At 39.9% G+C, this 23,428-nt stretch overlaps 2 protein-coding genes across 2 annotated transcripts in view; one reads left to right on the plus strand and one right to left on the minus strand.

Annotated features, from left to right (window-relative positions):
• Positions 1-1,690: 1,690 nt before the first annotated feature.
• Positions 1,691-23,428, minus strand: part of LOC124271408 (peroxisome biogenesis factor 2-like) — a 32,352-nt gene continuing 10,614 nt past the window's right edge. The window contains 5 exon segments of the mRNA XM_046706560.1: positions 1,691-1,871; positions 2,960-3,169; positions 5,893-5,940; positions 6,853-7,005; positions 7,300-7,497. Coding sequence (XP_046562516.1) covers positions 1,764-1,871; positions 2,960-3,169; positions 5,893-5,940; positions 6,853-7,005; positions 7,300-7,497 — 717 coding nt within the window. The 3' untranslated portion in view covers positions 1,691-1,763.
• The window catches only part of LOC124271407 (rootletin-like), a 111,501-nt gene continuing 102,256 nt past the window's right edge, over positions 14,184-23,428 (plus strand). The window contains 1 exon segment of the mRNA XM_046706559.1: positions 14,184-15,620. Within this exon segment, the coding sequence (XP_046562515.1) occupies positions 14,607-15,620 (1,014 nt within the window). The 5' untranslated portion in view covers positions 14,184-14,606.

Consider the following 23,428-nt stretch of genomic DNA (forward strand, 5'->3'; position numbering starts at 1 on the left):
TATTGATCACTGGATTGCCTGGTCCAGATTTGATTATTTACGGACCATAATACTGGAATTTTGCTGGGCGCGACGTAAAACAAAAAAACAAACCAACCAATCAACAACTAGAGTTTGTTGGGAAATATCAGGCAAGACCCAACTAACAAGAAACAGTGGCTACAAAATAATGCTGCTCCTTTGATATGCCAAAGTGGAAATTATGACCACATAACACAAGTCCTGATAAGTCGACAATGGCTACCACTCCCAGCAAGAGATGCATACATGATTCTGAGCTTGACTTGGAGTCTTAATGAACTGGTTCCTTCATATCTGGAAGACCTTGTCAAACAATATGTACCCAGCTTAAATCTTAGAACAAGCATCACTCTGCAGTTTGTTGTTCCCACAGTTCGTCTCGTGTCATCTTGAATGCTTTATAAAATAACATATCATAATGTCTGATTAGTGTTGTAATTGTGTTTCGGTGACAATGGGATGGGTGGCCTAGTGGGTAAAGCATTCACTCGTCACACCGAAGACCCGGGTTCGATTCCCCACATGGGCACAATGTGTGAAGCCCACTTCTGGTGACCCCTGCTGTGATAATGCTGGAATATTGCTAAAAGCAGCATAAAACCAAACTCACTCACTCTGTGACAGGGAAATGGGCATCCACCAGACCTCGAGACATTACCCCAGGGACTATCCTCACGCCATTGTCCAGTCATGAGTCGTGGCAAGACGTGGGGTTTATTACTATTAGTCATTTCTTTTTATGAAAGATCAAATGTAAAATTCATTAATTACTGAGTTTACATCTGTATTTGTTCCAAATATATATTTGGATTTCCCATATGTACATTTACTTATTGTGGCTAGTATATACCCTGTACATGCAGCCAGCAGTTTAAAAGGTCAACAAAGATGGCCACTTCACAAATTTAACTGTCACCATTGATACTAATATATAAGAGGAGCAATATTTAAATGAATGAAATGAAAATGAACATTTATTCAAACATGATTTATAAAGAATGATGTGGACTTCACAATGAAGTCAGTATTTGGTCTATACACCATGACATCCCATACATGCACAGGATTCTTTGGGCCTAGACGATATCAAAACACTGGGTTGTCTCCCATATCCATCACCATTCTTCTTGAAAGGCAAGCTGTTGTAAATTCTTGGAACTGTGAGGTCAGTTTAAGTTGTTCCTCAGTTCTGCTCTTCAACACAATGGCGTACATACCATTCCTCTCCCGAAGTGGTCATTTTAGGCATTCCTCTTCCCACTCTAATGTTAACCCAACACTTTGACCTATTTCATTCCACCATTTTGTGAAATAACATTTAATTGTACCAAAGTGTCAGGCAAATACATGTGGCTGACCACATTTCATCATGGAACTGGGGCGGTGGGGTAGCTTAGTGGTTAAAGCGTTCGCTTTTCACGCCGAAGACCCGGGTTCGATTCCCCACATGGGTACAACGTGTAAAGCCCATTTCTGGTGTCCCCTGCCGTGATATTGCAGGAATATTGCCTAAAGCGGCGTAAAACCCAATTCCCTCACTCACTCATCATGGAACTGTCTCTCATGCAACATAGCTGGTTATTCCATTCTTGCAGCTGAAATGACAGCAGTTCCCTTAAATATAATTCCTTGTATATTATTCCGCATAAATACAGAGGGAAAAACAATATGGCTAGACGTGAAACTGTTACCAGTGTCTCTCTTTAATAAATATAAAATATTCAGTAATACATCTCAGCCAATCAAGATTGTGGCTGTATTCGGAGTCTGACGGACTGAATGCTGTCGAGGTCGGGAATGTTCTTATCACACAGGGGACAGGTTAAACCAGGGTCTGCTTTGAAGTTGCTCTGAAAGAGAATATGCAAACATTACTACATATAGCAGGGCGTGGAGTCATCGCACAGGTGACATCCTTACCTGACTGACTGAACTGACTGAGAAGGTTTGGTTTTATCCCAGCACTGGACTTAAATTTTATTCCGCTACATTGAGCAACGCACGCTCATATCAAATTGGAGCAAAATAAGTCTCAGTATCGTTCCAACATTGGTAGCAGGCTGTGGAGTCATCCCACAGATGACATCCTTACCTTGTCAGCTTGCTGACAGGGTTAACCTCTTTGGTCATGTGGACAAGGCGTCCGACTTCGGATCAGAAGGTCCGTGGTTCGAATCCCAGCACGGGACTCGGAAATTTTATGGCCGCTACATACATATGTAAGTCCTGGATGCGGGGAGGTGGTGTAGCTCCGTCACGAGTTCTATTCCCCTCGTGGGTTCAATGTGTGAAGCCCATTTCAATGTCACCTGCCTTGATGTTGCTGGAATAAATTGCTCTAAGTGGCGTGAAACAACTGTACCCAATGGAAATTCTGGGTTAGGGCTGGTGCCCAGCAACTAATGGGAGTGAGACCCGTGAAGATCCGGGGTAGAATAGGTCTTCAGGAACCCATGTGCTTGCCATAAAAGGCGACTATGCTTGTCGTAAGAGGCGACTAACGGGATCGGGTGGTCAGTTTCGCTGACTTGGTTGACACATGTCATCGGTTCCCAATTGCGCAGATTGATGCTCATGCTGTTGATCACTGGATTGTCTGGCCCAGACTCGATTATTTACAGACCGCCACCATATAGCTGGGATATTGCTGAGTGCGGCGTAAAACTAAACTCACTCACTCACTAATGGGAGTGATATAATTTGTATCCCAATACAGTAATCACAATTCAAAAGTTCATTTTCTCTCCCTTTTAGCAAGTGAATCACAACACTGAATCATCTGTTTTAAATGTTAGATAGCAAAGCTGGGATTTGGAGGGGAGAAATTGTAAGCTTAGGCAACCAGGGGGCGGTGGGGTAGCCTAGTTTTTGGCGCCACCCAACATTTGGATGAAAATCTAATAAATCCGTTGCACCCTGAGAAAGAATATATGCTTACATGTATACAGTAATAGCAGAATACATGCACACAGCCAATCTCTTGTGGGTCTACCGGCCATTCCCCGCACACACCACACGAAGTCAGATGGTGTCGAGATCTCTCCACCAGAGGGCGCTGATTGGTACGACGACGGGGGAATACCCAGCGTGCCACAGTGTTCTTGACTCTCTGTACGTTGACCAGTGGGAGGGCGAAGAACAAGAATTCCTGAAGGAAGAAACAAGATTTGATTCAACTTAAAAAATGATCTTTAAGTACAAGGACTGTGAAGTTTTGATAACTGCCTCTTTTTGGTCAGCTGGAAATGTAAAATTTTCATGTTTCGGTCATCTGTGCAAAATTGGTACAAATATTACATTTTTTCAAATTGCTGACAACTGGTCCTTGTTTTCTCCTAACACATACAAGGGTTGGACACAAATAAATGAATACAATGAGTGATAAAGACCATTTATTTATTAACTTAAAGAGCAGTTTACACAAGGAACAAGTCTGTGACCCAAGACGTTTTTACCACATTAAAAAAAGATGTAACTCGAAATAAGACACCGATTTTGACAGGGGCACAGCATGTTATAGATTATATGTAGTTAACCATAAACAGTGATGTATGCTTTTCTCCAAATCTATAAGAATAAGCATTTATTCATTTCTTGGTGAGGCCAGACCAATTTTATTTCAAGAATAAGAGAAAAAAATCAATTAATTTTCCCTGCTCAAAAAATAAATTCCTAATGTTTTTACAGGCCAAAAATGTAAACTTACAATAAAATGTTTTTTTGATTGTTTTTTGCCCCATATACACTTCATAAATTGCCAAAAGTAAAATACTGTTAATATTTAGAAGGAATATTACTTTGGTCATTTAAAAAAAAAATCATTTCCCTCCTGCCTTTAGCTTTTCTGAGGACAGAAATCCGTAAAAAAGAAATAAAATTGGTCTGGCCTGACCTGAAAAGAAACCTGGAGTTATCCCCCCTAGATCTATTTCATTTGGAAAATATCAATATCAAGAAAATAGTGTCTTAAACCCAAGAGAGTCAAGACACAGCTGCATGTTAATAACCATGTTGTAAATATCAGGTCAGCATGCTCATAATGTCTATCACTGGATTGTCTGGTCCAGGCTACATTATTTACAGACAACTGACACATAGCAGCACTATTGATGAGTGTGGCATTAAACAAACAAAACCAGGAAGAAGGACACAGTAAAATGGGTCTCCGCTGACAACCCTAGTTCCCCTTGCTAAAACCAGGGATACTCTACAACAGGGATAGGTCACTCGCTTGCTTTCTTTACCATTTGTACTAATTAACGTGTGCCTCGTCATGCTCCAACAAACACAGTGACTTGGTTCGGTCCCAGCGCAACCTCGGCTGCGTTTAACAGTACTTCAGCCAGTGTATTGTATAGGTCGGAATTTTACAATGAATGAATGAATTAAGAGCAAGAATTTTATGTGAATGAATGAAAGAAATTAAGAAAAAGAACAAAAGAAAAAGAACATATGTGAATGAATGAAAGAATAAATGATACACCACGGCCATCCCTCCCCTAACATGTTAAAGAACGCAAAACTATCGGTAGAACACATGTTAACATCAGCTGTCCTTTTTCAACAAAAACTACTTTGAGGCATTTTTTTTACATTAGTAACTAATTCAGATATCTTATTGCATGTGTGGAATGACATGGGCATTGACAGAATGTTAACTGACACTGTCACAGACCCCTCAAGAACAGAAAGTTTAGAACTATCACAAAGCCTTGCAAACACCTTTCCAGTTTTGTCAAATACTAAGATCAACAAGAAAGAAAGAAGTTTTAGAACTATAACACTCAAGCATCACAAGCACCAATGGTATCAGAACAGATCGTGATATGTCATATTTTTCACACACCTCAAATACACACTAACAAAAAAAATAATTAAAACTATCACTATTACTTGCAAAACACTTTCACCTGATGGTATATTCCCCTCATAAAAATTAAAGGTGTATGTGAAAGATGTTTTTGAACACTAACTAGAAACACTCAAACAACCCTGTAGTATTTCAATGGCAGATCGTGATATGTCATATTTTTCACACACCTCAAATACACCCTAACAAATTTTTTTAGTTATAAAAATATCACTATTACTTGCAAACACCTTTTAACTAAAGGTATATTTCCCTTCTAAAAATTAAACGAATATGTGAAAGAAGTTTTTAGCGATATAATTTAGTCTTTCTTCGCTGTGTACTGAGAATTGAAGCCAGTGAGCTACAACATGCCCACTTGAAACTTTACTACAAAGCTACTGTACTTATACTGACACTAATAACAAGTATTTGACTTAAAATGAAGTGACAGAATAGGTAACTTATCTTCTACATGTAGGTTTTCAGTTGTCACAACACTCAGCGTATGTAATCAGCTGTTGAAAATAAATCGGGCTCAATCTTAAAAACTACGCTGCCGCCATATTGGCTGCACTGGTCACGTGACGAGCCGAGGCATAGCTTAGGAGCTTTCCGAGGAGTGACCACTCCCTCTTATAGAGTCTCCCTGCTAAAACCCGTGAAGGTCCGAGAATTGATCTTCAGTAATCTATACTTGTCGTAAGAGGCGACTAACGGGATCGGGTGGTCAGGCTCGCTTTCTTTGTTGACACATGTCATTGTATCCCAATTGCGTAGATTGATGCTCATGCTGTTGATCACTGGATTGTCTGGTCCAGACTCGATTATTTACAGACCGCTGCTATATAGCTGGAATATTGCTGAGTGCGGTGTAAAACTAAACTCACTCACTCCCCTTACTAAATGCTGCATATGGCTGATTAATGCAGGACAATGAATCTCATGATGCATTCACTGAGTATTTAAACACTGCTGAGTACTGTGTTAAACAACGTGTACATGATATATGTTCTACTTACGGAGAAGCCATGCCAAAGCAGCTCCCTGGTCATGAACTCAAAGCTGACCTGAAACAAGGTAATGGTTTTTAAGATGGTGGAATGAGTATTTGATACCTGGAACTTCCACTTGAAGTATTAGAAGTAGATAAAACATCAGTATTCTCCTCAGCGCTCTTTTCTAAATGTGGGTAAGTTATGAGTTTAAGTAAATCAGGAATGCAAGCAATATACGACATGGCATCCTCGATAATCTCCAGGGTATACGTTACGATAACTCTCCACTATACCCTGGATGCATCCACGGCTTGGCCCGATGATTTTATTACTTCCCTTGGCTGGCTTTTTATCCAATCAGCTGTCTACGCTGGGAGTTGAGCGAACCAATCACAACTCACTTTCACTTCTTAAATTATGTAATCATTTAAACTTGGCAACACAATTGATGCCAAGGTAGGAGGAGTTCTTTTACATATTTTTTGAAAGTTTCAGATCTGTCAATTTGTCTGTATTATTTCCTCAAAAATCTGAGTGGTACTGCAAGCAAACCTTCGCGACTGCGACCGCTATCTTTTTTGACACTGGATGTAACGGCGACTTAGCTGACTGGCTACTGTGAGAATGCGGAGCCAGCCAAGGGAGGTAATAAAATCGTTTGGCCAAGCCGTGGATGCATCCAGGGTACAGTGGAGAGTGATCGTAATGTATATCCTGGAGATTATTGAGGATGACAACATGGGAACAACCAGTGAAGTTTCCTCAGTATGTGAAGCCCATTTCCGGTGTCCCCGGCTGTGATATTGCTGGAATATTGCTAAAAGCGGCGTAAAACCACACTCACTCACTCTTCACCAGAGTCATGGTTTTACAAAAAGATGTTTGCAACTGCCAGTGGACACAAGAGCTAAAGCTGAAATGTCAACCTATCAAATATTGAGGTTCATATTTTCTGCAGACGGATGTTTAAACCTAGCCTTATACCTGTCTCAGACCCTGCCTCTGCGGGAACATGGACTGAATACCCAGAATCCTCTCCACAACACTGAGGTAGCCGCCACGACGTAGGAACATCAGGAAGTTAACTAGTGCCGCCACCTTCAGGGTCGACTCCGCCCACTGCAAGTACTTCTCTATCTGGAACACAGAAATACAACATCAGTAAGCAAAATGCCACATACATGCATACATACTAACATTTGTATAGCGCCGATATCGACCAAGCAATCTTAGCGCTAAGATGACCATAAATCGCATACTTTTACAACAAACTGTTTAAACTAACAAGGTGAACACCGTCCTCTATTGTAGTTGTTCTCGGAAAATATAGGTCATTCCAAATATGGTGATTATGAGAAATGTGATTCCTGATCTGCGGCAAGTTTGTGACAATCGCAAGTACCATCAGATAAAAACAACCAGAAAACATACCCTATCCTCCCAATTCTCAAGGCGAAGTAATCTGACAAGGTCATGTGATCGGTCCCTGAGCCAGGGACAGCCAATGAGAATTAGGGCATACAACCACTTCTGTCGGCCGGACATCCATGTCTGTGGTCCCTTGGTGCCTCCGTATTGGATGTTGAGGATCTGTTGCCCAATGGAGGCATCCCATTGGTGGATGGAAAACTGAAATAAAATAGATCATGATAAAGAATCATTTGTGAAGGCAAAAAGTAAGGTCAAGGTTATTCTGTTAATATTTACCTGCAAAATTCTTGCATCGGCCATTTAATGCCAGTGACACTTCTCAGCATAAACTGCATAAAGAAATATCAGCTTCTTTGCCAACAAGACTTCATGATTGTTATATACCACGGCGCCAAACATGGCCCCAGCATTATCCTCTTTCAGTCATTTTGAGGTTATGTCGAAACCTGATTACTAGAGGTATATAAATAGGTCCCTTAGACTCATACACAACATTGACTGTATTGTGAAATATGCCATATTGTCTTCACAAACTTAACTTCCCCCCTCTTCGAGTGATTCAACTTCCAGGAAATTCCATTCAAGTCAAATTCAAATAACCTGACGATGTGGGCTGGAATTGGTCTTCACCAACCCATGTTTGCACAATTGTGATAAGAGGGACTTAAAGAATTAGTTGATGGATGTTAATAAGATCCTGACAGTATTGTTTAAGCTATATATAACAGTAACTACTGGTATGTAATGACTGGCTGAGATGTTTTGGTGAAAACAAATCTATGAAAGTGTTGTGAGAAAAAAAAAAGAATTCTGACTCGGTTTTAACATCAAAGCATTTGTTATTGCTGGACAAGTTAGGGAAAAATTAAATACAGACTAAAACTGTGGGTCTTTCTAAAACCCCGGACACCCAAGGGTTTATAAAATGGTATGTCCCAAAGCACGCAAGGGAAATCCTCATTGTGCAATGAGGGGCGGTGGGGTAGTCTAGTGGTTAAAGCGTTGGCTCGTCACCCCGAAGACCCGGGTTCGAATCCCCACATGGGTACAATGAGTGAAGCCCATTTCTGGTGTCCTCCGCCGTGATGTTGCTGGAATATTGCTAAAAGCGGCGTAAAACCAAACTCAGTCAGTCATTGTGCAATGTTCTTGTCAAGCTGGCATGATGAATGACCACAATTAAAAGGACTTGCTTAAAGAGCAAAACAACGGAACTAATCTTCACTTTCTCCACCTTGTAGCAGGTAAAGACCCCAGATATGTCCCTGCATGGGACTAATCCATTGACTGTTGCCTGTCCACACACTTATCTACTCCTTGAGATGCTTGGACACGAGTCACAATAAATACTCAAGCATTTTTATTACCTATTCACCGATACAAAACAATAGCACTCTGAGGTGTTATACACCTGCTTTATTTCACATGGGAAGAGACTTTATTTCACATGGAAGATCAAGGTTAGAATTAGTCTTCAGTTACCCATACTTGTTGTAAGAGGCGACTATAGGGATTGGATGGTCAGGCTCGCTGACTTGGTTGACACATGTCATTGTATCCCAATTACGTAGATCGATGCTCATGCTGTTGATCACTGGATTGTCTGATCTAGACTCGATTACTTACTGACCACTGCCATATAGCTGGAATATTGCCGAGTGCGGCGTGAACACCCAACCAACCACATGGGAAGATACAGGATGCTCTCTCATATTCTCTCATTCTCAATCTCACTCTCTCACTGATATTTGCAGACATTGACTACAAGGGCACCTCTGTAACATTTACCCTACCTCATGTAAGAATGACCATCTCTGATTGGTTCACGTGACCTTGAACAAATTACCATGTATGCCCAGTTCTCGGCTGTACACTGCCCAAGCGGGGTATAAATCTTTGCAAGGGAGAATAAATCATTTATACCCGCCCCCATGGAGAAAGCATGCATCCACGGCAGACAGTGAACCAGTGGTTCGGATCGACTAGTCGGTACCATGTCAGTAAAATATATGATAGAATTCCAGGTTGTTTTAATGTTATATTTACACAATGAGAGATTTAAACATTCGGCAAGATAAATTCGTTGTAGAATTATACAGGGTTTTATGTGTCCCTCATTAGGGTTTATTTATCCACCTCGCCTCCAGCTGTAAAACCCTGTATACCCCTCATCCCAATGCTTATAATGTCATGCATGGGAAATGGGGGAGCCCAGAAGCAGATATAAGATTTTCAAAATGGGGAGTGGTTGGTGGTCACAAAGTGAAAACATACACAATCCAGGGTGACATTTACTTCTTCAAACAGAACTATAGTTTGGCATGACAGATTCTTTAATACAAATGCATAAAATCGGTGATTTACAATGTGATTAGGTTGTCTGACAAAACATCCACTTGCACAGTTTGAGATCGATTGGGTCATTGGATGAAGAGATATTTACAAAAAACGGGTCCACATGCATTTCATGCCAAAGTATAGGTCCCGATCCACAAACTGTTCGTATCATTACGACTTATCGTAACTCTATACAACATTATTTGCTTACGAATGACGGAATGCTACATACGCTTTGTGCATCAGGACCCTGGACACATACACTCCTTCCCAGATAGCATTCAGACGTTGGCCCAATGTTGGCACTGGGTTTGCCGAATGCTATCTGGGTTCCTTTAAAACCTGAGCCCTTGCTTCTGTAGCAGACCATTGAGTCATCCCACAGATTACATCCTGGCCTTGTCAGCTTGCTGATTGGCTAAACACTTTGGTCATGTGACAAGGTGTCGATTTTTATCTGCAGGCCCTTAGTTCAAATCGGGGCGGTGGGTAGCCTAGTGGTTAAAGTGTTCGCTTCATCACACCGAAAACCTGGGTTTGATTCCCCCACATGGGTACAATGTGTGGAGCCTATTTCTGGTGTCCATGTCGTGATACTGCTGGAATGTTGTTAAAAGCGGCGTAAAATTAAACTCTCTCACTCTGTTGGAATCATGAGACTCAAATATTTTATGGACACAAGAATTGGATCTGCCAGGGGATTCTTTTCTGTCAGAGAATATCTGTTCATACAAAATAAAGGGTTTTCTAAATGAGACTTTTTAGACATGTAAATGAACATCAATTCATCGAAGATTACAGATTTCATGGACAGACCCAAACTTTTCCAATCTTGGAATCAGAAATGATACACAGCCCTGTTAACAATGATGCTGATAGATATTAAACAGACATCAATTAAAAAGAATTTTTTTCTTCGATTCTACAATTCATATTTTCATCAGACGATTATCCAATAGTGTTTTCACTTTTAATTTGATCAATCCAATAGACGTAATATAAAAATAGCATGTTTATGTGATGAAACTAGTCACCAAAGAATCTTCAGATATCAAAAGTATATCAGGAACAATAAGAATTAAAGAACAATCTTTATGACATGACTTATCAATCTCGACATGATTACAATTTTCTCATGCATCATTTCACTCCTCATGCATATGATTCAATTAAAATTCAACAATCATAAACCTAATCATAAACACAATTTAAATACAAAGACAGGTTTTCAAAAGGAATTACTTTGTGTTCAAACTGAATATTTGCATATATTGTAACATTTCTGTTCATAGATGCCCCATGTAGATGACCAAAATAGCAGCCAGAATATATTTTCAAGAACATTTTTGTGTTTAATCATCTGTGATAAGTTTCATATTTCTCAATGTAATAAGCATTTGAATACAATTTATTTAAACTACTGAAAATCAATAAAATTACCATTCTGCCATCTACAAGGAAATCATTTTACCATCCACATGTCCATGGTTACCGTGGTGACATCACAGGAAGCATGTCGTGAGTTAATATTTCTGAAAATGTTACATTAATGATTGATTAGGACAATTAGCGAGAAATAAATGGACCAATGATAACAGATAATCAATATGTAATTACCAATACCAAGTCTCTTAGTTATGATTTGATATGAAAAGGGAGACAACTCTGTATTCCATATCTGGACAACCAGCACAAAGCCTGACCTGTACATTCTTTTCTAGGAATGACTATTGAGGGGGAACTGCTATTGCGATATCGATAGTCTATTGCGACCAACTATTGCAATACTATTGCAATAGGTTTTTTTTCCTTGAAGTGTCTCAATTGAAGTCATTTCCCAAATGTATGTATGTTTATATGAAATAAAAACAAGTTGAAGTAGTTTCAGTCTCTTTTAACAACTGGCAAACTTCAAACCTAGATCAAGTAAACAGTTAAAACATAAACCCAGGTTCAATTCCCTACATGGGTACAATGTGTCAAGCCTACTCCTGGTGAATCCTGCCATGATATTTCTGGAATATTGGGGTAAAACCATACTCACTCACTCACTCACTCACTCTTTTACAAAAAATCGTCGTGAAATAGTGCACAAATCAGAACAATAGGTGCAAAGCACCATTGCTAAATTGTCTGTTTCAGTTGAGGGGGCAGTTTTATATGAATGTTAATATGTTTCTTCATTATGATAACAAATATTCATGTACAATATCACTGTAATTGGCAGAGCAGTTTCTGAGACAAGATAAAGTATTTGGTTATTTCACCATGGTCGATTGCCAAAGCTGAATCCAGATGAATACCCACAGAAACATGTACCGGGGTAACCATGATGTTATACTCCAGTTTTAGCACGATCACACTTTACCCAGATAAGCTGCGTATCCGGGTAAAATACGCATAGAATTACGCATTGAAAAATAATTGTTGTGTACCAACTACGCATTTAAAATGTTAGATACGCAGAAAGTTTAAAACAAATGCGTACGGAATATATTTATAAAAATCGCTTGCTTAATGAAAAAGACATTGATTGCTATCAAGTTGTACTGTTAGTATAGGACAAGTGTTGTACTGTCAGTATAGGATGAGTGATTTTTTATGAAATCATTTCCATTATATTTAAGTTGGTTTTGATTAGGTATGATATAAGGCAGAATATACCTGCTTAGTAAACTTACTCAATGGCATATACTTAGGTGAGTAAAATGACTGAAATAAGCACATATTTGAAAGCAGTGGGTAACGGAAAATGAAATACCCACTCAACATTAATAATACCCACTCCCAAAAAATACAGTGGGTACAGTACCCACATGAGCTAAATCTTATCTGGAGCTCTGATCACATAATATGGAGAATATTTTTAGCTGAAATTAGGGCTGGGATGGGTAACCCATATCCCCGGTACGGGTGGGTAATGAGTTGGACCCGGGTACCTGTTTCAATACCCGTTATGATCATGTGACTGATAGATTAAACAATGTAATATGTTATTTTTTCATGATTAACAGATTGTCTTTGAAGATTTAGATTTAATTTACGGTCACTTCTTTTGAATGTAATACATGATTAAGATATTGAAAAACTCGAAATGTTAGCCTCCGAGCTGAAGAATATATTGCCATTTCTTACAAATATGATGTCAGGAATTAACATGATGGGTATCCGGGTAGGGTAGGGTAGGGTAACAGAGGGTGGAGTATCCGGGTATAAAGTATGGACCTGTCCCAGCCCTAGAAGTGGTTAGAGCGTCCGCCCGGAGAGCGTCATACCAAAAGACGTTAAAATATGGTACTTGTTGGTCCCTGCCTGGCTCTCGGCATTAATGGGTACAACAAGGACTGGTCGGCTCGGAGTCAGTATAATGGGTCTGAGTGGGGTATTCATGCTTCACTATGGCATGGTATCTCAGTGGGCTAGCACTATAAAACCAGCTTCAGTCTGAGCTAGTACATGCAGCCGCACATACACATACACATGCATGCACGCCGTCATATGAGCCAAATATTCTCAAGCACGACGTTAAACCCAATTCCACCACCACCCAGCCCTAGACTAATCTGAAATCCAAAATACCAGACATTTAACCATGGGGTATGATGACCTGCAATCATTCAAGTCACTGATCGTGAACACATTACACCACATACACAGGTCGCTAAGGATCTATTGTAAATCAGATACCCCACTGGGAAACAAGCAGAAGTTGCTGGAGAAAACTCAAACTCACAATCTCTATGGGGAAATAAACACAGGTCGCTAGGGATCTATTCCAACTCCAACTGCGGAAGCAGCCTTGGTTATAAACAAATAAAAAAATTGAATTTTAAACATCCAGCTTAAAGCCATATTTTCTATACAGACCCTTTGAAAATAGTAAATGCTGGTTTCTTAAAGGAAACGCAAAACATAATGGCCCACACTTTATGATATGTTACGTAAGTTTATGCAAACATTGCATCAATATTTTATATTTTGATCTTTTGTTACACTTGGCTGTTAGCGAAAACACTCATGTCGTCAAGTAACAAATAAAAGTTTGTAACCAGGATACAAATAAACACTGAAAAACAGTAAAAACATTAAGCATTTTTTTTGTCCCATTAGACTAAATACCCAGCCAAACGATAGAGATGTTTTGGAGATTGTCTTAACATGACCATTATACCTTTAATAGATTTCTTAGGGTGGCGACAAAACAGGTCCCCGCTGATTTGCAAGGTGATTTGAGTGTATAGGCTCAGTATTGACTAAACTGCTATCTGTTAACGACCAGGGCGCACACAAGGCAAAACCCATTGATGATCCAAAACAAACAAGACTGGAGGCGACCAAAATGTATTCATACAAGAAACGTGATAAACGACATGGTTGCTAAGGCTAAAACTGGTTGTCATGGAAAAATACATACATAAATTATGTTCGAATCTAGATTTAATATTGTCTTACGATCATGATGTGGAGAAGAAATAACAATGCTGTTACCGGCTGAGTGAATTAAATACGGGTCATATTGACAGCCACAGGTTGGAGCTTGCCGTGTAATACGACAATATATACACCTGCTAGAGAGCCTTGATCAGCTGGGGAGCTGCTATAATGGCAGATACTTAATCTCCGAATGTGAGCGGGGATAATCTTACACTGGGTACAGCACTGGTCAATAGATGTTATCAAAGCACTGTGGAACTGTTGTCACGGATGGATTGTTGCGGTCGTAGGAGCACTCACGTTTTGTAGAGCTACAACATGGTGGGTTTAAATCCTTGTGCTTGACTGGAGTATTTACCGTGAGCGAGCGAGATGTGAACGACTGTAAATGCCGGCTAAGCGGGGACAATTGGATTGCAGCCATGTTCAATATGCTGAGTTGTTTTGACCTCAGTGATAAGGGTATGTGGTGATAATTATGTGTGAACGTTGGAGGGCAGTATAAACTCTGAGTGTACGAGACTCCTGTTGCAGTCATGGAGGGAGCAGACGGACAAATCAACTCAGAATCACTTTCCCATGTGGATGTTGAGGGGGCACCTGCAGACACTGGGTTTCAACAATCTGCAGTGTCTGAAACACCCGGCAATCAGTCATCGGATGGATCTTTAGATACTGATGATACTAGTCTTGAAATCCCATTGGCTGATGACCAGACCAGCGAGCCAATCAGGGATGGAGGTGAAATTCGAACCCCAGACCAGCTGATCGTCCATTCACCTCCCCCTCCTGAAATTCTTGTGTCCTTGCCAGATGATGAAGATGAAGGTCAAGGTCAGGGTGATGAAGATGAAAGTGAAGGTCAAGGGCAGGAAGATGAGGAAGGTCAGTCATTAGATGTCAAAGATTTACAAAGAGCTGAAAACGACAACCATGATGATGATGATGATGATGATGATGATGATGATAATGATGATGATGATAAGAATATAACTGTTGTTGAGGACATTGTTGCCGCAGTTGAAGACAACAATCAGAATCCCCAAGGGAGTTTACATGAAACAGAGAATAACGAGTTTGATGATAATGATGAAAATATTGGCAGTGTCAGTGATGAAGAACAAAATATCGCAGACGACTCCCTCAACAGTTTTGAAGACAATCAATCGGGCAGCACCAACTATATGGACATGTCGCCCCGATGTATTCCGAGTCTCTCGACGCAGATTGTATCCAGCATGTTGTATGGCGATGCTGAGGACGACCTCCTTCAAAATGTCAAAGATGATGGTCAGTCATCTGTGGTCAGTGATATTTTTACTGATGTGAGTATCAATAAGACACAAACTGGTCATATCCCAACTCAACAAAACAGCAGAGTTACCTCAACGTCCCTCCCCTCCTCCAAGAAAATGTCACAACCCAACAGTCTCAACAGCCATGGCTCAAAGACTACTGGCAGTCCAGCCTTCTTAAATAGCCAATCAGAGAAGGGCTTCTATGTAACAAAGACTCCCGTTGGCTACTATCTTGATGAAGAAGAGGCTGAGGTAGGTGGTCAAATATTCAACAACAAATTTAAACTATCACCTATGTATATATGAAAGTACATGTATTAGGGGTGAAATGGTACGGCAAAGTCATGACACAATGTATGTATATCACAATACATTGCAATTGGTCATGATATAATATGCATTGCAATATTACGTCAAATTATGAGGACACTTCCTGTCTAAAATTATGTCAGAGTAAGATCAAAAGGAAGAGTGAGTGAGTTTAGTTTTACGCCGCACTCAGCAATATTCCAGCTATATGGCGGTGGTCTGTACATAATCGAGTCTGGACCAGACAATCCAGTGATCAACAGCATGAGCTTCGATCTGCACAATTGGGAACTGATGACATGTGTCAACCAAGCCAGCGACCCTGACCGCCCGATCCCATTAGTCGCCTCTTACGACAAGCATGGGTTACTGAAGGTTCATTCTAACCCGGATCTTCACAGGTTCAAAAAGAAGGCATGCAGGCATATGTTCATAGCCATATTCTTGTAATGAACTCAAAATGCTGATTGCCACACATTTTGCAATATTTGAATGACAAAGAACATTGGGGGTTACTGAAAGAAAAGCAGGAAATGTATTTTAGGAAGTGTATTGTCTTGTATTGATATAAAAGATAACATGTATGGTATCATCGCATGAAAACTCAAGATGCACCAATCCACCAAAATTTGATTTTATATCAACGCTTTTTAAACTGATGAATTCAGTGGTCTCTGTGACCATGTTTCGTTTGTTTATTTGTTGCTTAATGATAAGCTCAGCAAATTCCAGCTGCCGGTATATGGTGGCAAACTGTAAATAATCGAGTCTGGACCAGATAATCCAGTGATCAACAGCATGAGCATTGATCTACACAATAGCGAGATGATGACGTGTCAACCAAGTCAGCCGGCCTGATTACCCGATCAGGCTTGCTGACCTGACCCGTCATCGTATCCCAATTGCGTAGATCAATGCTCTCAAAACAACATCTACAACGAACGAACCTTATTGGTTCCTTTGAGTTTGTTATAATCAAAGTTTGTTTCTTATCTCCCTTGGTTGTACGCATGATGCAGTGTTGCTCTGTTTTTACCAATTTGAAAATACTGCTTTCTGAACAAATATTCTCTGATTTAGAGCCAAAAAATGTAACTAAAAATATTCCTCTTTTTAAGTGAATAATGTTACTCATTTTACTTCATCTGACATGTAAAAGGTGGTGGGGTAGCCTAGTGGTTAAAGCATTCGCTCGTCACACCGAAGACCTGGGTTTGATTTCCCACATGTGTGAAGAACATTTCTGGTGTCCCCCCCACCATGATATTGCTGGAATATTGCTAAAATCGGGGTAAAACCAAACTCAGTCAGTCAGAGCCACCATGATAATGCTGGAATATTGCTGAAAGCGGCATAAAACTAAACTCTCTCACTCTGACATGTAAAAGGGAGTGAGTGAGTGACTGCACTTTCACACAGCACTCGGTAAGATTCCTGCAACACCAAGCAAGAAACCATACCCATGTGGGAATCAAACCCATGACTCGATCACAACAAGCTACCCCTTCCACACAAAGGTACTCCACGTCATACGATAACCATATATCAACATGGACATTTCCATGAATGGTCCGACACGTCTATTGTCAAACAGCTCACCCACATGACCTGAAGTCTCGCTCCCTCTTGTACAGCAGATTATATCTACTATGTTCGCACTAGACAGACCACTCCCACCTGCTGGTTAAACACATTAAATAGTCATTGTCTTGCTGTTGAGAAGAAGTAATTAACCTGTGCTTAGATCTGACTCAGTACTTTGTGGTAATAATCTCATATTAATCCTCATGATAACTGCTTCTCCACCTTCTACCTGAAAATTAGTTTCGACAAATAATTTTCATACATGAGCAAAACCACCAGCCCCCATTTAAACAATTTTGGGGGGGTTCATGGTGGGTGTATTCTTCTTGAGGTGAGGTGAAATTGGGTTTAACGTCGTGATTGAGAATATTTCGCTCATATGACGACGTGCGTGCGTGTGTATGTGTATGTGCGGCTGCTTGTACTAGCCCAGACTGAAGCTGGTTTTATAGTGCTAGCCCACTGAGATACCATGCCACAGTGAAGCATGAATACCCCACTCAGACACATTCTACTGACTTCGAGCCGACCAGTCCTTGTTGTACCCATTAATGCCGAGCGCCAGGCAGGGTCCAACAAGTACCATATTTTAACGTCTTTTGGTATGATGCGGTCGGGGATTGAACCTGCGACCTTCCGCTCTCCGGGCGGACGTCTAACCACTACACCACGGAGGCGGTTGTATTCTTCTTGAAAAGCTTATTAAGCTTGGCATTAAAATTTGTCTTCACAGTTTTGTTTAAGCTATATATAACAATAACTTAATGACTGGCTGAAATATTTTGGTGAAAAAAATCCATGAAAGTCTTGAGGGAAAAAGGAATCCTGCCTCAGGTTGATGCATAATCCCCAGACATAGATTGATGCTCATGACGTCAGTCACTGGATTGTCAGGGTCCAGACTCAGTCATTAGTAGACCCTCATTATACAGCTGGACTGACTGACTGACTGAGTTTAGTTTTACGCCGCTTTTAGCAATATTCCAGCAATATCACGGCGGGGAACACCAGAAATGGGCTTCACACATTGTGCCCATGTGGGGAATCAAACCCGGGTCTTCGGCGTGACGAGTCAACGCTTTAACCACTAGGCTACCCCACCGCCCCTATACAGCTGGAAAATTGCTGAGTTGGGTATTAAACAACCAACTCAGCAATCACTCCTTTCCTGAAAACCCTGACATTGAATCAAATATTCAAATCAATACAAGCTTTACAATCTTGTTAACCCCATCAATTATTTAACTGTTATGGGTATTGCACAGAAAGAGTTGCTGAGGCAGCAAAAGACCTTGTTTCGACTCCCACAGGACTAAAATATCTGACACAATCTGATATTGTGTTATGTCATGATATTGCTGTCAACATTGTTATATTCTCATTTCACTCTTACCCAATCAATCATCCACACACGACCCACTCACTCACTCGCTTGCTCACCCACGCACGACCCACTCACTCACTTGCTTGCTCACCCACACACGACCCACTTACCCACTCACTCACTCACATCCAGCTGACATAATTACCAGCTCAGCAGTCGATATTCAGCTCCAAGACAGCACCCATGTTAGACTGACTGACTGAGTTTGGTTTTACGCTGCTTTTAGCAATATTCCAGCAACATCACGGCCGGTGACACCAGAAATGGGCTTCACACATTGTACCCATGTGGGGATTCGAACCCGTGTCTTCGGCGTAACGAGCCAACGCTTTAACCACTAGGCTTCCCCACCGCCCCCCCCATGTTAGAATGGTCAGTACAAGTTCACAAATCAGAACTACAAACTTGATGGAATTCTAAGATATTTTTATTGCAAAAAAACATTTTCAAGACATGCATCCAATCAGTTTGCACAAACATGCAGGTACCACTTAGAGCCTATTTGGAAAAGGGGTGTACTTATAGCTAAAACCATGGATGGTCGGCTTTGGTAATGGAGACGTATTTAACTGACACCAGTACCTACAATATTACTTTGAATGCAATGTTAAAATACCTCCAAATCTGAGAACATAAGAACTTAAACAAAAGTCTCCATTAAAAAAACATGGTTTCCCCAATTGGCTGCCAGGGGGAGCATGGAATCTGAAAACGATACCCAAATCCCACATCAGCAACCATTCTGTACACAATCCTTGTTCATATGTGTCATTACTCCTGAACGGTCTAATTTATATAAATAACCCTGACTAAATATTCATCACTGAATATGAATCATGTGCATAGTGTCACAAAACAAACAACACACCTCACGTTCATGTTATAAATTCCCTCGCTCATCAAACATCTGGTTGTTTCTGTTTCCTTGAATGTTGATGTTAATGTTCACATGTCAGGCTGACCATATCCCTGGTTACAAAACAACTGCCAGATTACACGATTCCTTGCTGTTGCTATGGTAACCTGTTGACACAAATGTTTGACACATTTGTGTATTTCTCACCAAGTCAAAATGGAAGTCAATGCAAATGCTCGAAACTGTTGTCTTGTCAAGTAAAGCCTCATCGATCGCGATGTTCAATGGTTCTACTCTGCACTGATAAATTACACAATGATCATATTTGTGAAAGAAAATAGCTGGAATACAAAAATAGCTAAACAACTTAAAGCAATACTAACTCACTCAATCATACTTGTACAACAACTGATTTCAATACTTACATAATATTTTTAATAAAAAAAATTCATTTTTATAATTTGATCAAAATAAATGTTAATAAAATCACGAAATGTTGGACTACCTGATTTTCATTAAAAATCAAATATCCAGCTCTTATTGAAACAAAATGACCTGAAATGAGAGGATTGGCTAGAACAATGCTGAAGTGTAATGTTGCAGTCAGATGTCCGACTCTAGTAACCAAACCGGGCCCATTATCAATAGTGTTCAAATTCTGATTTTATAAATCACTTTGCGGCTTTTTGAAGCTCTGTGTTATCAAATAAAGAATAATCAACATTTTTTGTGTAATCAACATTACAACTTTTAAACTTACCTCATAATCTTTAATTTTGAAAAAGGTGAGGGCATTAGGTAAGCATGCATGAAACTATGATAGCGGGGTACCACAATGTTTAGCTAGTTATTCACCAGCCTACAACATAACTAAAACTACATAGTAAACTGTTTCTGGTGTATAGCAAATATTGCTACAAACAGGGACCACAACTGTTTAGTTAGTTATAACTGTTGTTTGATGAGCCTTCCAATGAGTGAGTGAGTGAGTTAAAATTTATCGTCACATCGGCAATATTTCAGTCATATCGTTACAAGAAGAATTAATTTGATACATAGTAATTAATGGGAAACTGTAAAAAACCTGTCAACGAAGGACAGTAAAATAACTAGATTATCACAGATTCGGTCCTTTAAAACTCAGGTCAGTAATTAGATCTAAAACAGTTTAACTATAGATGACAATACAATATGGTCTCAAAACAGGCTATATATTGCCAACAACCCAGCAGGTAGATCACCCTTCTACTAGGGACAGCATGGGGACTTACAGTACCTTTAAGCTACCTGCATGGACCCTAGTTAAATAATTCACTTTTACACTATAGATCCAATATCAGGCTATAGCTGCTGGCGATCACCATTAGGGACCATGAAATGTTAGCCTTGGACCCTAGTTGAAAATATACAGCAAAAAATGTTAGGACAAAAAATATCAGTTTGTTACATCCGTTTGTTTATTAAACTCAGGGGTTGAAATAACCCATTGCCCGACGCCCGAGTCCAGTGTTTTTTTCTGTCGGGCAAGCAAATTTGTATATCACACTGTACCGGTGTCCAGTTGATATTCAAATGTTAATTATGCTGTTTATTTAAAAATCAACAAGAAAAAAATGGCGGTATAGTGGAAGAAACTATGTTTGTTTTAAACATAGTTTACTGTATTCTGAGTACCAGACATAAAGACAGAATGTCATTGGCTGATTGTTCAGCAGACTTTATAATGTTCCCAATCTAATATAACCATATTTGGCACAGTCGGACTATGAGATGCAGAAACAGTCAGCAGCAAATATTGATCATGTAATTGTTCACCAATACAACGGCGCATCCCACGACACCTCGATACAATCAGCTTCAACCAACAATGGCTGTCAAACCAATAAATAGACTGTCGACCAATGTCAGTTTCCCAATATCCATCAGTATATTGTGTTCAAACATGGCTGTGAATTGACACAATAATAGGGTGTTAAGCATGATCACTTGTGTCTACGAAAGAAATCATCCATAAACACAATCGATACACAGTGTTTCTCAGCAGGTGTCCCAATGTCATCAATCTGCCATTTATCTTCAACACTTCAGGTGAAAATCAGGTGGATTTCTTATTTTTGATAATGAAACCTGAAACGTATCTGGTGTGAATCAGGTGAATTTCTTACTTTTGATGTGTTTAATTTTAATTTTAATTTAATTACAATTTTTACTCATGAGTGAGTGAGTGAGTTTGGCTTTACGCCACTTGTAGCAATATTCCAGCAGTATCACGGCTGGGGACACCAGAAATGGGCTTCACACACTGTACCCATGTGGGGAATCGAACCCGGGACTTCAGCGTGACGAGTGAACGCTTTAACCACTAGGCTACCCCTCCGCCTCTTTTACTAATGAAAACACATCAGGTGACATATATTTCGGCATCATATATTTATTCACCATGGGGAATCCATATAGAATAGATCCAATTCAACAAAACTATTGTCATCAGGGCTCGATTTAAAAGATGTTAACCCACTTGCACCAGGTGCAACCTAAGATAAAAACCTAGTTGCACCAGTCAAATTTCCAGTTGCACAGTTTTTATTGCAATATGTAATATCAGAAATATGCTTTTGAATTATTCAGATGTTTTATTCAGAAGTTTACCCACTAAAAATTGACTTGCACCTGGTGCAAGTTAGACTAATAACTAGGTTGCACTTTGTAATATTGGGTTGCACCAGTGCAAGTAACAAAGCACTAAATCGAGCCCTGGTCATGCTATAATGATCATAATTCCCAAACTTGAACACGGAATCATGATAATCATTGTACTTCATTTACTGTGTGCATTAGGGCAAAGTACCATAAGCTTGTCGTTAGATTTTTGTCTTAGTTGCGAACTGGGTGTTACACAGAGTGACTTTGTGTCAAAGAACCCTGCTGGCTTTATTGCAGTGTTAACCACTGGTTTCTTGTACCCTGGTCCTAGATTTTTTAAGCTCTCTTAGCGCTAAGATAGTCGCAAGTGCTATCACAGAGTGACTTTGTGTCAAAGAACCCTGCTTGCTTTATTGCAGTGTTAAGAACTGGTTTCTTGTACCCTGGGCCTAGACTTTCGAAGCTCTCTTAGCGCTTAGAGAGCTTCGAAAATCTAGGCCCTGAACTCTAACACTACTGACTGCAGTGTTAAATTATATTCCGTCACTCATTCTTGGTAGAAATGGTCTTCAGAAAATCGGTCTTCAGCAACCCATGCTTGTTGTAAGACGTGACTGACAGACTGCATGGTGAGGCTCGCAGGCTTGGTTAATAGATATTATCGTATCCCAATTATTCCAGTTTGGGACTCAATGCTGATAATGTCAATCACTGGATTGTCTGGTCTGGACCGAGTTATTTACAGATCACTGCCATATATTTGAAATGTTGAAGAGTGTGGCGTTAGACAACAGTTTCATTCATTTATTCACTTCTATTTTCAAATTATTTCACTTCAGTTGAACAAAGATAACAATTCTTGTGAAAACATCACATGCAGATTGACATAGATGCAAACTTGATCAAAAACATTTACTACCTTTTACATTGATGACATATTATCTTTAATACGTATAACCAGTGTCCTTTATTCCCATTTATGTCAGCAGAAGACAAAACGGTATTCTTACCCACTAATAATCAGTTTATAAAGCCCCTTGCCGTGCGTGTGTGCGAGCATGCATGCATGTTTTGGTGTCATTTTCTTAGGCCAGACCATTTTTATTTCTTGATACAAAACATTTACTACTTTTACAGGATTTTTAAAGGCCTCCAGGTCAAATTCCCATTTATGTCAGCAGAAAACAAAACGGTATTCTTACCCACTAATAATCAGTTTATAGGCCGAAAAATATATGCATGTTTTGAAGTCATTTTCTTATCCCAGGGTCAAAGCCCATTTCT

The sequence above is a fragment of the Haliotis rubra genome, unplaced genomic scaffold (genome assembly GCF_003918875.1).
Source record: "Haliotis rubra isolate DU_JTF1 unplaced genomic scaffold, ASM391887v1 Scf16, whole genome shotgun sequence".
Lineage (NCBI taxonomy): Eukaryota > Metazoa > Mollusca > Gastropoda > Lepetellida > Haliotidae > Haliotis > Haliotis rubra.